Source organism: Engystomops pustulosus, chromosome 3, assembly GCF_040894005.1.
Source record: "Engystomops pustulosus chromosome 3, aEngPut4.maternal, whole genome shotgun sequence".
Classification (NCBI taxonomy): Eukaryota; Metazoa; Chordata; class Amphibia; order Anura; family Leptodactylidae; genus Engystomops; species Engystomops pustulosus.
The window spans coordinates 143,293,376-143,308,522 of record NC_092413.1 but is presented as its reverse complement, the minus strand read 5'-3'; the positions used below and the strand labels follow the sequence as shown (position 1 = coordinate 143,308,522).

Genomic DNA, 15,147 nt, shown 5'->3' with positions numbered 1-15,147 from the left:
GTACAGCAGTGTTATATGAGATTATATACATGCAGAAGTACAGCAGTGTTATATGAGATTATATACATGCAGAAGTACAGCAGTGTTATATGAGATTATATACATGCAGAAGTACAGCAGTGTTATATGAGATTATATACATGCAGAAGTACAGCAGTGTTATATGAGATTATATACATGCAGAAGTACAGCAGTGTTATATGAGATTATATACATGCAGAAGTACAGCAGTGTTATATGAGATTATATACATGCAGAAGTACAGCAGTGTTATATGAGATTATATACATGCAGAAGTACAGCAGTGTTATATGAGATTATATACATGCAGAAGTACAGCAGTGTTATATGAGATTATATACATGCAGAAGTACAGCAGTGTTATATGAGATTATATACATGCAGAAGTACAGCAGTGTTATATGAGATTATATACATGCAGAAGTACAGCAGTGTTATATGAGATTATATACATGCAGAAGTACAGCAGTGTTATATGAGATTATATACATGCAGAAGTACAGCAGTGTTATATGAGATTATATACATGCAGAAGTACAGCAGTGTTATATGAGATTATATACATGCAGAAGTACAGCAGTGTTATATGAGATTATATACATGCAGAAGTACAGCAGTGTTATATGAGATTATATACATGCAGAAGTACAGCAGTGTTATATGAGATTATATACATGCAGAAGTACAGCAGTGTTATATGAGATTATATACATGCAGAAGTACAGCAGTGTTATATGAGATTATATACATGCAGAAGTACAGCAGTGTTATATGAGATTATATACATGCAGAAGTACAGCAGTGTTATATGAGATTATATACATGCAGAAGTACAGCAGTGTTATATGAGATTATATACATGCAGAAGTACAGCAGTGTTATATGAGATTATATACATGCAGAAGTACAGCAGTGTTATATGAGATTATATACATGCAGAAGTACAGCAGTGTTATATGAGATTATATACATGCAGAAGTACAGCAGTGTTATATGAGATTATATACATGCAGAAGTACAGCAGTGTTATATGAGATTATATACATGCAGAAGTACAGCAGTGCCGCAGTGGGTTATTTGAGATTATATACACTCAGAAGCACGGCAGTGTGTTGTATGAGAAGTAGATACACGCAGAAGCACGGCAGTGTGTTGTATGAGAAGTAGATACACGCAGAAGAGCCGCAGTCGGTTATTTGATATATTAAATGGGTTTTGCCACAAATTAAAGTTAGGCCCTATCCACAGTGCCATCTTATCACAGAGACCCCCACCGATCACAAAAATGAGTGGTCCAATGGGGTCCCACGTACCTCTGTTGGACCCCACATCGCTCCATGAGAGTAATGGACCAGATGGCCACGCATGACCGTTCTGCTCCATATGGCTCAATGTCAGCTAGAGATGAATGGAGCAGAATGGTCATGTGCAGCTGTCTGATCCATATATATGCAAATATATACACTAATGGCGGGGAGACCGCTGCGGACATTTCACTATAAGGTTGCCTGGAAGCTGTCCAATCAAATGATACTCCCTTATATAAGATAAAGAAATACTGCCTAAGTGCCAGATAAGAATCGGGGATGCTCATACTTTATAATTACTAATAGGTATCTATGATAAACATACTTAGCATTCGGATTATGCTAAAGAGTTTTGATTTAGAAATGTTTTTGTCTCGGCATACAATTTGCTAACCACCCTAACACCCACATAAAACACTGGATAGCAGAAGTTTCATTAACTCCTCTGATGACTTTGTGTTTTGAAGAACCTGTCATGCATGCAAATACACATTTATGCTCTTGGCCCACTAGCTAATGTGGGTGTCTAGCCTCGCAGATATGCTAAAGATTGGAAATCTTGACAGACCTGCTTTACCACCAGATAATAATGTGGGAAATACTTCATAATTACTAATAAGTATCTATGATTAGCATAATGCAAATGATAAGTGTGTTTAGGTTAATGTATCACCGATGTTTGTGCAATGTAATGTTTGTACTGGATCTGTGTAACAAAAATGGAAAATTGGTTAAGTGGTTAATAAAAACTATCTAATCAAAAGAAAAAATGAGTATAACAGCTTAGGTAATAACACTTTGAATAAATGTCGTCACTCCCCCCCCCCCCCCCACTGGTCTAATGTCCGACACATTAATACATCTCTACCAATGTATTTTGTTAATAACACCAGATATTCTCTTTTAGGGTATAGAGTGTGTGTGTATTTTGATGTATATCTACATAATTGAATATAAGCATGTAAAGAAATCCTAATATTTGTGATCTTATCCACCTGTGAATTATATTACATGTGTTAAGTGTCTGTTTTCTTTCTTTGTGATTTTTTTTTTTTTTCCTTTTCTTATTCTAACATTTTTTATTCTTTTCCAGTTTTGTTACAGAGAAAACAGAAGCTGACACATGTTGCAATAGGACTCCTTTTTTTGCTTAGTGGAATTGAATATGGTTTGTATTGTATATTTTCAGCTCAAGTTTGTAAACCTCCATCCTAAGCTCATAATTTAACCCCTTCAGGACACAGCCAGCTTAAAGGGGCATTCCCATCTGGGCATGTATATTTAATTTAATTCATTTTCCATATGTAAACATTTCTTCAATTGGATGTTATTAAAAAAAATGTTCTTATGTATAAATTTCTCATAAATGTAGCCATGTTGTTCCTTGGATACGACCACCTCACATTTTACCAGCGATGGCCAGACATGTGCTATTGAGCCCTGCCCGACCACCCAGCTTCAGTGATCATTACCACAAGATGGCTGTGGGATATGGAGTAACTTCCAGACATTTTATATACAAAAACCTTTTGTTTCTTTGTGCAATCACTCTAGCAGCGGTGGTTGTATCCAAGCACACAGTCTTGTTTCTAAGGGACAATAAGACTACATTTATGAGAAATTATCTTCACACAGGCAATTTTTTTTTAAAATAACATCTAATTGAAGAAATGTTTATATATGGCAGATTAATGAAACTGAATGTGAATGCCCAGACAAGAATAACTCTTTAAGGCTCAGCCACATTTTTTGGGCATGCTTCGCTTTATAGTGTTACTTTTTAACACGTTTACTTATCAAAGCAATTTTGAGTTTGTTTTTTTTTCGTCACATGTTTTCAAGGAGATTTCAGAATTGACTTTTTTGGGGAGCATTATTGTTTTTAATGAAATTTCTAATATATAATATTATAAACACCCTATATATCAATATGAAATCTGCACCTCTCAAACTATCAGAAACAGCTTTTAGGAAGATTGTTAACCCTATGAGATCTTCATAGTAATTAAATCAAAATGCAGGTGAAATTTAGAATGGTCAGATTTTGTCTGTAATAGGTTAATTTAGTTCTAAAATTTACATATTCACAAACATAAAAGAGAAAACCCATCTTAAAATTGGTTACGCAATTCCTCCCGAGTGCGGAGACCCCCCCCCCCCCCCCACATGTGGCCGTTAGTTGTAGGGGCGTTCAGAGAGGAACAGAACGGAAGGAGGGCCCTGCAGCTGCCAGTTTTGCCTTGTAGAATTTAGTAGTTTTTAGTTGGTTCATGGCGAACTTTTTGAGCTATAAAATGTTGCCATGTAAAGACTTATTATTTGCGAGATGACTTGCATTTTTCAGTGGTACTATTTTTGGGTTGCTATGCCCTATTGCTGAATATTTATTGACTGATTTTTCTACAAACCCCTACAAAATAAATTCTCTAATTGATTTTTTACTTTTTTTTTGTTCACCATATACACTCAATAATATGTTGGATTTATTCAATAATTCAGTATGATTACCACAATAACAAATTTGTATGTTTTTTGCTGACGTTTTACTAATTTTGTACAATAAAACCTAATGTGGGGGGGAAATCTATAATTATCCAAGTAGCATAGCTCTTTTCATTTACTATGGACAGACCAGGTTGCCATCGGCGCCCCCTGCAGCGTTTTCGAGGGTTGCTGATCGTTGCTATGGCAGGGAATCTCCTATCATTTATAGTGTTAACGCCAATGATTAGAGCTCACTACGACCGCGGGTGTTACAAGGGGATGTTAGCAGTATATTACCGCTGACACCACGCGATTCCCAATGCCGGCTCAGCTCGGTGCAAAACTGAAACTGCATTGGCTCCACTCCTTACTGTTACGGGGTGGAGCGCTAATAGGTCAAAGGGGTTTTCCCAGGAAACAAGTTAGAACCTATCCACAGGATAGGGGGTCTCGGTGATGATGGGGTCTGATAAGCTCTGTTGGACCCTTCGTTGCTCCCAGAGATAAGCAAAGCAGACAGTCCTAACATATACTTACAATGGAGGGCTAAAATGTGGTAGATATGTAGCCTAATCCATTGTATTTTGCATACAATTTATATTCTTGTATTTTTCCTATGATTCTAGCTGTGATCCTCCCTACAGTCTGGATGTATCTGCAATCACTTGACGCACAGCCTTTTTTTCTGGGTCTTGTCCTGTCTGCATTCAGCCTTACAGAGCTCTTGTCTGGCCCAGCCTTTGGTTATTGGTCAGACCGTACAGGAAAAACTAAGAATGTCATTTTGTTGAGTAACTGCTTTGAGATTGCAGGTACAGTAAGAGATATCAACATTTTTTTTCATTAACTTTTTGAGGGAATAGAAAAGAGAGTACATGTGTAACACCAAAGTGAAACAGTAAAAACATTTCTGCTTACTTTAATATTAAACATGTTCACATAGTCTGTCATGGGAAGCTGGGAGCATCCAACTGATTGCCCCATAGACAGTAAAGGAAAGATTCCAGCGTTAGAACTGATTTTAAAACTTCTATATTCATAATTGAAAATCCATAAAATGATGGGGCTATACCCATTATGCAGAACCCTATATGTACTTCTTCCCAGAACCCCATAACTAAAGGGCAGGAACACATTAAATGGTGCAAGAGGTCATTAAACTATGGGTGCTGTCACACGTTAGCGCTTTGATTCATGATGCATGTAGGCATGCCCTAGACGAACGCATTTGCGTTTCTATGCAAACGCATGCGATCGGCAACCAGCTCCCTGTTGTCTTGCATTTAGACAACACTGGGTGCGGGTTGCTGATCACATGCGTTTGCCTAGAAACGCATATGCCATTGGTTGTGGCATACCCCATGTGCTTTGATGCAGTTTCTAAATTTAATCAAAATGTTAACATGTGAGGGCACCCTTAGAGCACATGTGTTATCTTGTTTCTCAAGCCAAAGGAAAACCAGTTTGACGGCAGCCAGGGCCACATCCCATTTCCATTCATTTTACCACCTTAACAGATTATGTATCTAGAAGTCAGTATCAGTTAACCCCTTTTAAGACCTATTTTTTATTTATTTATTTTTTTTGCGTTTCCGTTTTCCACTCTCTTCCTTCCGCAAGCCGTAACATTTAGATTTTTTTTTCGTTTACAAAGTTAAATGTTGGTTTGTTATATGCAATACATTTTTTTTTTTTGTAGTTTCACCATTTAATATTCTGTGCAATGTACTAGGCACTGCGCTCTTTGGTGATGTCATTCAAAGATGGCGGCGCCCTGCAACAATACTTGTGCCACAGTTGGTTTTGACCATGGCAGTTAACACTTTGCTGTAGTTTAACATTGTTCAGAATGCTGAGCAATGTGGTAAACACGCGCTGACAGTGGCATGGTCTCAAAAATATTTATATTTAACTTTTCTTACATGTGTTTTTTTTTTTTCTTTTTCATAAGGAAATTTTATGTACTTTGTTGGAATTTCTAAATGGTTTCTACTGGGCAGTCGCCTTGTAGCAGGTAATAGCATTATTTAATGTAAATCTTCACTATTATAGAATATGAAAAATGTACACCTAAAGTTCCATGGAAGCATTTTTTTTAACAAAGTGTACTTAGTTTATCAACTATACTATTGATTTCTGAAATAAAAATAAATTAGTTTCAAAGGTTGTTACATTTTATGTTTATTGCAGTGATTTATTTTACAAAAGTACAGCAATTACAGAAGATTCACCTTTTACAGGAGTTTTCCCACAAAAGAAAATTATCACATTTCTATCCCCTAGTGATGTTAATACAATAAAGATAATTTTAACCCTTTACTTTACAATTTTACTCAGGAGCTAAAAGCGCAATAAAACTATCTCTCCCTTGGCTGCTCAATGCAAAATCCCAGGGTGTGGGAGGGGCCTCCGTAAGCAGACACATTACAACCAATCTAGTTTTGTGGGGTGACAATGTGGTTAGATTTTCAGGGTACAGGTATATTTCATCTGGCTTTTGTACTAACACACTGACACATAGAGAGAGAGAGCGAGAGAGATGAGACAGATCAGAGATGCATGAGATGATTACACAGAGGCTGATAGACCATTACACTGTGAGCTCTGCTACATCTCATAGATAAGTGCCTGCCAACCCCTTCGCCCAGATCACTTATCTCCTTGTAGCTTGTAGTTTGCAGCCTCTCTCACCATATGCTGACAGGATGTGAATCAGTGTGAGCTCCGTGCATGGGGCGTGGCTACAGGCACAGCAGAGACAGACAGAAATCTCATCTGAACGATCTCATCCAAGACGGCTGCCAACCGACCCTCAGCCAGAAGTTACAGGGTTCTGTCTAGGGGCAACTGAAATTGTGTACAGCAGATCTGATAGAGACAGGTTGGACTTATATCTGTGAACTAGAAAATGTGTTATTTTGTTATCCTGAGTACATATAAGAAACTTATCTTCGTGGGAATACCCCTTTAATTTTACTTTTGCAATTCATATAATTTTCAGGTGTTGGGGCAGGAGCTGGTGCTTCAATATTTGGGTATTTAACACAATGTTCTACCTCCAAAGAGCGTGTACCGATGTTTGCAATGGCCATGGCATGCCGTCAAGCAGGCCTCTTAATAGGTAAGGTTGGAGAAGGGTGAACAATTTCAGTTGGTAAATATATCTCATAAAGCTAACATGAAATCTCTCTGCACTAAAGGGGCTGTCTCATTTACACTATGTATGGAATTCTTAACTAATAAAAGGGAAATAACCTTATTTCTTTATCAGAAGGAAGAATATCTCTTGGAATGGAGGATGTTATCCCTGATTAGAGATACAGTGATTTAAGTGGATACAGTTCAGTTTAGTAACATTGTAAGAAAGAAGTCCACTTAACAGTTGGTATAAGAAACAGGGTATATACAATACTTTAATAGGGTTACCTATGTTGTATTCATCCCTGTAAAAGGTATCTCCTGTCTGTAGGAGCTGCGAGTCATGTGGTCATGTAGGAGCTGTGAGGTGCTGTGTCCTGTTGACCACTGGCTAATCAGAGGGTTGTACACTAATTACTGTATGTGATTCTCCTCCGATACCTCAACTGTCATTGGTTGGATATCTGCATTCTTCTCCACCCACTGACATGGGACTGGTGTTCAGGGAACAGTCATGCATACTGTAATGTACTACTGGAAGTCTGCAGGAAATGGGATGATGCATGAAGGTCCAAGTCCTGCTGAAAAGAAAGTTTACTAGGGTAACTACAAAATGGGTTACCCTAATATGGTATTCTATTTACATGGGTACAATTTCTTATTAGTGGCCTTTGAGGACCCTGCATCCAGAACAAACCTTTCAAATGCTGTTCTTCGTATAAATTCTTTCAAATTATTACTATTACTAGAGGTATCTGGTAGCACACCTCACTCATTCCTTTAAAACAAATACACAATTGACTTGGAGTAACCATCATTTTAAAAAACTTTTGATTTGTTGCATTGAATGTAATTTTAAGCCCTTTTGCAATTGGATTAGTTACCCGATTATCTTGCTCCTTTCCACTTCTACTCAGTAGACTTCCCTCTGCTATCAGTGACTCCTCAAATAGCTGTTGCTAGGCACTTCTCGTCCTCACTGGAGTGAATACGGAGTGAGAATGTACATGTGAGACACATCCCCTCTCTCCCTGCTCTCAACTGATTCTCCTCATGGCTGCCATGTGCTGCCAGGAGCTCTAACTAATGTAGTAACCAAACAACTACAGTCTTAGCTGTGCCTACAATGGTATATAAACAAATAATCCACACAGACAGAAGTTGCAGCTCTGGATCACAGTCTCCCCTCCCCCATTCACCTCATGCTTGCAGCATGAAATGGCAGGCAGGAGAGATAGATGGATAGGAGATAGTAGAGCAGATAGGTGTGATAGATGGAGGGGTGGGGCAGCACATTTTGTTATTACATTTCTCTCTATTTACACCACAAAAAGGTAACCAAACCAAAAAGGTAAAAACCAAAATGTAGAAAGTATAAAATAACTAATAATAAAATAACTAATTAAAACCATAAAAACAAATCAATTTAAAGTCCACCAATGGTCAAATAACTAACATAATATACATATACAAATAAATAGATCACAGTTAGTGTGTGTGTGTGTGTGTGTGTGTGTGTGTGTTGATTCCCTTGTCCAGTTTCCTTCTGACTTGGACTTGCACAAATAGAAGTTAGATTCTCCCTATATTTCAGGGGCTCACATACGTTGGTTGATTGGATGGCATTGTTATACTTATCTTGGGCTTTTGACTCCTTTTTTACTTCATCTTTTATCTTGCGACATAACATATACATCCTCACAAGTCTTAGATGTTAACCTCTTAACACAAAGTATGACCAAAATGCAATGAGAGTGAGAATAACAGAAAACTAATGACGCACAAGAAAAACAATCCTAATCGTTTAAGGGCAGACTGTTTTAATTGCTTAGCCGCTTAGACCTAAGAATGCCATAGGTCAGTGATGGCGAACCTTTTGGAGACAGAGTACCCAAGCTACAACCAAAACCTACTTGTATGTCGCAAAGTGCCAACATGACAATTTAAGCAGTAACTTATTGATCCCTGCTGTATCACAGGTTTTAATCATATTGGTGTCCCGAGTTCAGCAAAACTATAGAAAGATGGAGAAATTTGGATTGTAGCTTCCCTCCAGGGTCCCCTGAAGAGGAAGAATCAGGAGACCCAAAACAAGAGCTCAAATGACAATCCGTCTCTATCCACACCTTCTTTCTCCTCCTGTAGTCCTAGCAGCCAAGGATGTCACTTTAAAATAGCACTGAGCATGCCGCATCCTGGGCTCTATTGGACCACAGGAGAAAGCCTTGAGTCGTATCTGGCAAACTCTGTGTTGGGGTGAAGGCCTGCGTGCCCACAGAAAGTGCTCTGAGTGCCACCTCTGGCACCCGTGCCATAGGTTCGCCACCACTGCCATAGGTGGTCAATACTAGAGATTTATTTGTCTCCCTATAAAGTTTATAAAGTCATTGTTAAATCTTTAATTGGGCATAAAAGCAATGAAAGTTGACTTTAGTGAATCCAATTAGGTCTTCCTTCTAGCTTTACTCAGGTGCTTGTTGTCAACCAAACCTGGAAGGCGTCTTGAAATTCGGGGTCACATCTTTTCCTCACATGTCTCTTTATCACCAACCAATCTCCAGGTAGAAACTAGTGAGATACTAAATGATCTTCTAGAAAGAAAGAGAAAACTAAAAAACATACTTTAGTACAGTATCACACTTCATTTGGAGCAACTGTAAATAACAACATCCTAATCTAAGAACCGAAAAAAATTAAATCTCATTAGGACTCAACTGTGTCCTATATATTACTGGCCTATATCTTTACTTATAGGGCTAATGGTAATGGTAGACCCTTGGTCCATAGTTTCCCAGTTCACACCCGCATCACCTTTTGAATTTCTATTCTAGCAACTTTTGGTCACTCATAACTGTAGACCACTTTTAACAAGAGTTCCTCTCTTCTGGATTTTTTGCCAACCTGAAAATAAATCTGTGTGCTCCGAAATATACTCATATACTCCCACCCAAAAACTGGGACCGGGACAAACCACTGGCGGTTCATGAATGCTAGCATGGCCATTTTGGATGTGTGTGTCCATGGACTATTTGACTCACTGTTGGGTACTGGGCCATGGGCAGGCACTCTCTCTCCCCCCCCCCCCCCGCCCCCAATCCGGGTCTCATAAATTGCATCTGGGCTCCAGCTTTTCTTCATGTTCATTCTATTCTGATGACATTTGGGCCACCAGGGACTAGACCACCTGTGGATTAAAATTTTCAGGCTCAGTAGTCACCGTTGAGACTACCGGACAGTCTCTGGGTTTCATCTGTGCAGCTGCCTTCACCACCCTGTCAGCCACGTCATTGCCCTTGGCTTGTGGGGTTGCCAATTTTGTGTGTGCTTTTACTTTTATTATCCCCACCTTGTGAAAGTAAGAGAGAATCCATGAGCTCTTTAATCAGTGTGCAGGTACAAGTAGAAGAAAGAAAACTGCACTCACCAGTTCCAAAACGGAAAATAACGTCCTTTATTGTGCAATAACTATGCAGGGAGGTAACTCTGCGAGCCTTGGCAGCGGGACAGTTTTGTGCGCTATGGTGCTTTCTCAAGCCAATGTCCCCGCTCATCCGCATCGGTGCCTAAATACACGTGACCGCAGATGGGCGGAACAACACCGAACTTTAAACCGTGTAATTAACAACCTGCAACAACTACGAAACATTGTTTCACTAATAACAATGTAAAATTTTCACACCATCCATTGAAAAAGTGCATTAGATACATAAACACAGGTGATAATACAATCAAAGGTGGGTGGACTACAAGTCCCAGGAGGCTCTCCAAACCGGGGTGTGAAGTCCATCGTCTCCATTAAAAAACAACAAAAGGAAAACACCTTTTACGTGTAACTCATACTAACATTTACCCAGACTTTATGGTGGGCATATTCCAGTCTTGTCTCCAATGCCGATGCCATCTTTGGGACTAGTCTTCAGACACAGACGCCATCTTTAGAACAGAGTAATTTCTAAGTAGTTGTAGAGAGTTATCTGATCACATGATGAAAGGTTAATGTGTTTTGTACACACAAGCGCCTACTAAGCATCACCTTGAGATTTCTCCCTTCACATTTTTTTATTTTAAGGGGAAGGGGGCCCTGCATCTCCTAGTTAACGGGGTATTCCCATTACAGCAAATTCATGTTAGTGTTTGTATTATGAAAAGTTATACAATTTTTCCAATATACTTTCTGTATCAATTGCTCACTGTTTTCTAGATCTCTGCTTGCTGTCCTTCTATATAAAGCTTCTATGTTTACTTCCAGTGGACAGTAATCTGACCATGGTCACACAGGTTCACGGCTCATTATAACACACGGCTCTGATTACTTTATATGATACTAACGAGCCGTGCACCTGTGGGACCATGGTCAGATTTTGTCCACTGGAAGGAAACAAATTGTATAACTTTTTATTACACAAACTATAACATTAATTTGTTGTGATGGGAATAGCCCTTTAAGCTCCTGAGTTTGGCACAATTCTTTCAAAACAATAGATGTCTCTATTGTGTTGTGCACCATTTTCCCCAGCGTTATGGCATTTTTTTCTGTTCTGAAACCACTTGTCAGACATTTTTCCTCCACATCATGATAAGGGGATCAGCAGTTTTAAATGTAAACTACTTTTTCTTTTGGGTCTTGACAGGACCAGCATTCAATGTCTTCCTAAGGTATTGCACTTTTCAGATTGGACCATTCCATGTGGACAAGTTCTCTGCTCCTGGTGTGAGTACACAGTGAAAAATGTATGTATGTCAAAGTTAAAAAAAAAAAAGTGTCCTAGTAAAGTAATTAGATGTCTTCTTTTTTGGCTAGAGTTCAATGTAATATGCACGTGTAGAACATTGGGGCAAATTTATCATCTGCCTAAGGCTACATGCACACTGCTGTGTGCCCGCCGCACCGTAGCACGGCGGGCACACGGCAGCGCGGGGAGAGGAGGAGGTGAGCGCTGCTCACCCCCGCCCCTCTACATAGGAAAGTATGGGCAACGGCGCCGTAATATGGGAAAAGATAGGACATGTCCTATCTTTTCCCGGGCTACGGAGCGGTATGGTGCCACACGTGTGCTGCACCGTACCGCTCCCGTAACATGCCGTGAGCCCATAGAAGTGTATGGGGGACGTTTATCGGCCGTATATACGTCCCCCATACAAGTGTGTGAATGTAGCCTAAGAGTAAGAATGTGCTTGGTTGCCACGGGCAACTAAGCACATTCTTACTCTTTGGCAGCTGGTAAATCTGCCCCATTGTCATTATTCTATAGAGAAGGTTGACATTCTAGCTGCCATCATAAATGCATTGAAGTTTTGGATTTTTCATTTTCTCAATAAAGTAATAAATGTAAGCTCTCTACAGTACATCCATACATTGATGTTGAGCTTTCTTTACTGAAATGTGAATGATGTACCTACATGCATGATTGATGGTCCATTCACTTCTATGTTGCTGTGCAAGATCACCATCTCATTCACATGGACTAGTCTGACCTGAATTAATCTTGCACATACAGGGTATTGGAGATGTTGAGAACTAACTGATGAGAATATTAGCATTGTATAACATTTTATAACATTTTTCTTTGTTCTTTGTTTTATTTGATCACAGCTCTTTATGTGTATTCTTTGGATACTAATGCAGTTTGTGGTGATTTTTATGTTTCGTGATTTGCCACTAAATCCCCTGGAGTCGCCTCATAATGAGCGTGAACCACTCCTACAGCAAAATGACACTCCAAGTCCATTATATGGAGCTATCAACTGTGTTCATGACCCATCAACCAACCAGGATGATTCTTCAAGCATGGAGAATCCAAACGCCTCTTCAGCTTTTCCAATAACAAATAACCATGTTTGTCCTGAATGGCCGAAGTCAAATGGAACTACTAAGAAACCATTAATAGGTAAGGGACACCAATGATGATGGAGCCTGCATGATTCCTACCAAAAATGTTCTACTAACGCTAAGGTGATATTCGCACTGTCTGTATATGCATTGACTTTAGATTGGCCAGGCATGTGCTCTACGTTTTGTTAATGTTTTGTTTTGCTCCACTGATATTGATGATCCCATGAATGACTGTTTCAATGTTGTATAATTGTATATATAAAGGAAAGCATTAATTCACTAATAGTATGGCAGCATTAATTTGGTCTAGACAGTTTTTTGCTGTTTGAAAAATCTTTTTCACTGTCTAGTCTAAGTTTATCCAACTTCTTAGTTTAGTATAAATGATACTTTGTGATCACTGTGTTCATCTGTGTATCTGTCAGATTCCATCATCAAATTTTGTAACACAGAAATGACAACGATTAGCAATGTTATATTAGTCATTCTTCACTTGATGCTCTTGAGAAGTTTACAACCTTCACCCAGTTGCACTGCTTTTGAGTGTTCTACAGATAAAATTAAGGGCTCATTAATATGGCCGTGTGCTTACCCAGACCGGATCCTGGGGAGAGCACATAGGCATAGGCAGACAAGCAGTTGGTCATGATGTGTTGCGGTGATGCACTGTGTGTTCCCTGTGCTGTGACCTGGAGACCTAGAAGTCTATTGGGGGGGGGGGGGGGGTCTGGTTATACATTTTGCTTGAACAAAAATGTATAACAAATGGCACAAACTAAATTGTAGTTTACAGTCTATTACAATTCGGTAGATTAAAAAAAAGCCTTGTACAGATGTAGGCAAGAAGATGTACATAGAGATGCAATCATTTTCTGCAAGAGCAAGTAACTTATAATAACTAGTAATATCTTCTTTGTGTTTCAGGGCAGTGGGGCAGAATAACTAATACTGTCTAACACTTAAACAAGGAAAGGTTGGATTAGATTGTCTTGATATACAGATTTATTGCAGTTTGACTTTGGCTGATAAATCTGTTGCATTATTATGTTAATGTTGTAGCTATTATTATTTGGCTACGTATAGGCCAGAAGAATACATTTATTGGATCACATTGTTACAGCACACACCTTACTTTCCATGTAGCAATTCCCCATTATTATAACTTGTTAAAGTGACTAAACATAAATTTAACACAAGGAATTGCAATACTTAAGATTGACGGTGATTGACTTTTTCCTTCAGTAATCACAAAATTACTAAAGCTCATGTCTCTTGGTGAAGATTTTTACCTGTGTTTTCTAAAAGACAAAAAAGTTGTATGACCACAAACCACATTATACAAATTGTCAAGAAAACTTGGGACCTGTTTATTCATATGTGATTTTTTTGTAATCGTAGTCTTTGTGTCTCCTTTACATGGAAATTTCTCTTGCTTAACCCTCTTGTTACCTCTCATAGGACTGTTGAGGGAGGAGGTTGTGGTGCTTTTAACTGCACAGTTTGTTACGTTCTTTAATCAGACAGCACTTGAGGTGAGTATAAGGACAATGAATATTCATAACACAAACTGACAATATGCATATACATACAAGTGTTCCAATAATTTTCTCCAGACTTTAGTAACACCGCTAGCGCAAACATATCTTGGATTTCAAGATCTGCAAAACTCACTGCTGTACTTTCTTTGTGGAATTGAGGTATGTAATATGGTTATATGCTTTATAAGTGATTATTGAATTGCTGACATTACCATTTTCAAAACTTGGGGTTTGTTAATCAGCAAAAACTTAACTCTCTTGAGAAGCTTCCAAAGATCAATAAAAGTGATGTATGTGCATGTGATGCAAGTCACTAAGGTTTTTGTGCAACAAAAACGGTTGGTTTTTCTTTTTAATTCCTCTGCTAAGTACAATCAGCAACACTCATCCACATGACCTTTTTTTTTACATTTCTTAACATGACTTCAGATCATCACACATAGCAGAGTACAAAGTACAGCCCTTTTTGGCCTTTGTGCATTGTTACTTGGCAGGGCATATCACTGTCAGGATGACATCAGCATTTACACACAATTGTGTTATATATAGATATGAATAACTTTCACCTTTTGGAGGAACTTGAATTCGTAATTTAAACTTAATCCAACAGAGCAGGGGTGTCAAACTAAGTTCCTTGGGGGGCCACATCAGCCTTGTGGTTTATGGTTGCCATAAAGGGACCTACTGACATTTTATTACTGTATAAATGTATCTACTTGATCTGTTTTAGTAGTTACATTCATACAATGAAACAATTACAGTCGGCAAAAAAATAGTGTTAATTAACAATAACCTGAGACACGGGCATGGCTTGTATGTACACCAC

General features: G+C 38.7%; 1 protein-coding gene across 4 annotated transcripts in view; it reads left to right on the top strand.

Moving 5' to 3' along the window:
* The window catches only part of LOC140122018 (major facilitator superfamily domain-containing protein 8-like), a 69,034-nt gene that overhangs the window by 3,899 nt on the left and 49,988 nt on the right, over positions 1 to 15,147 (top strand). For 2 of the 4 annotated variants that reach the window (XR_011854240.1, XM_072142361.1), the window contains exons 2-9: positions 2,422 to 2,496; positions 4,439 to 4,624; positions 5,764 to 5,826; positions 6,814 to 6,933; positions 11,582 to 11,661; positions 12,544 to 12,838; positions 14,242 to 14,315; positions 14,397 to 14,480. Coding sequence is in view for 3 of the 4 variants with exons in the window: in XM_072142361.1 (XP_071998462.1) it covers positions 2,422 to 2,496; positions 4,439 to 4,624; positions 5,764 to 5,826; positions 6,814 to 6,933; positions 11,582 to 11,661; positions 12,544 to 12,838; positions 14,242 to 14,315; positions 14,397 to 14,480 (977 nt within the window). In the remaining variant the exon portion in view is untranslated. The remainder of the gene's footprint in view (positions 1 to 2,421; positions 2,497 to 4,438; positions 4,625 to 5,763; positions 5,827 to 6,813; positions 6,934 to 11,581; positions 11,662 to 12,543; positions 12,839 to 14,241; positions 14,316 to 14,396; positions 14,481 to 15,147) is intronic. The other 2 variants (XM_072142362.1, XM_072142364.1) reach the window with 2 other exon arrangements.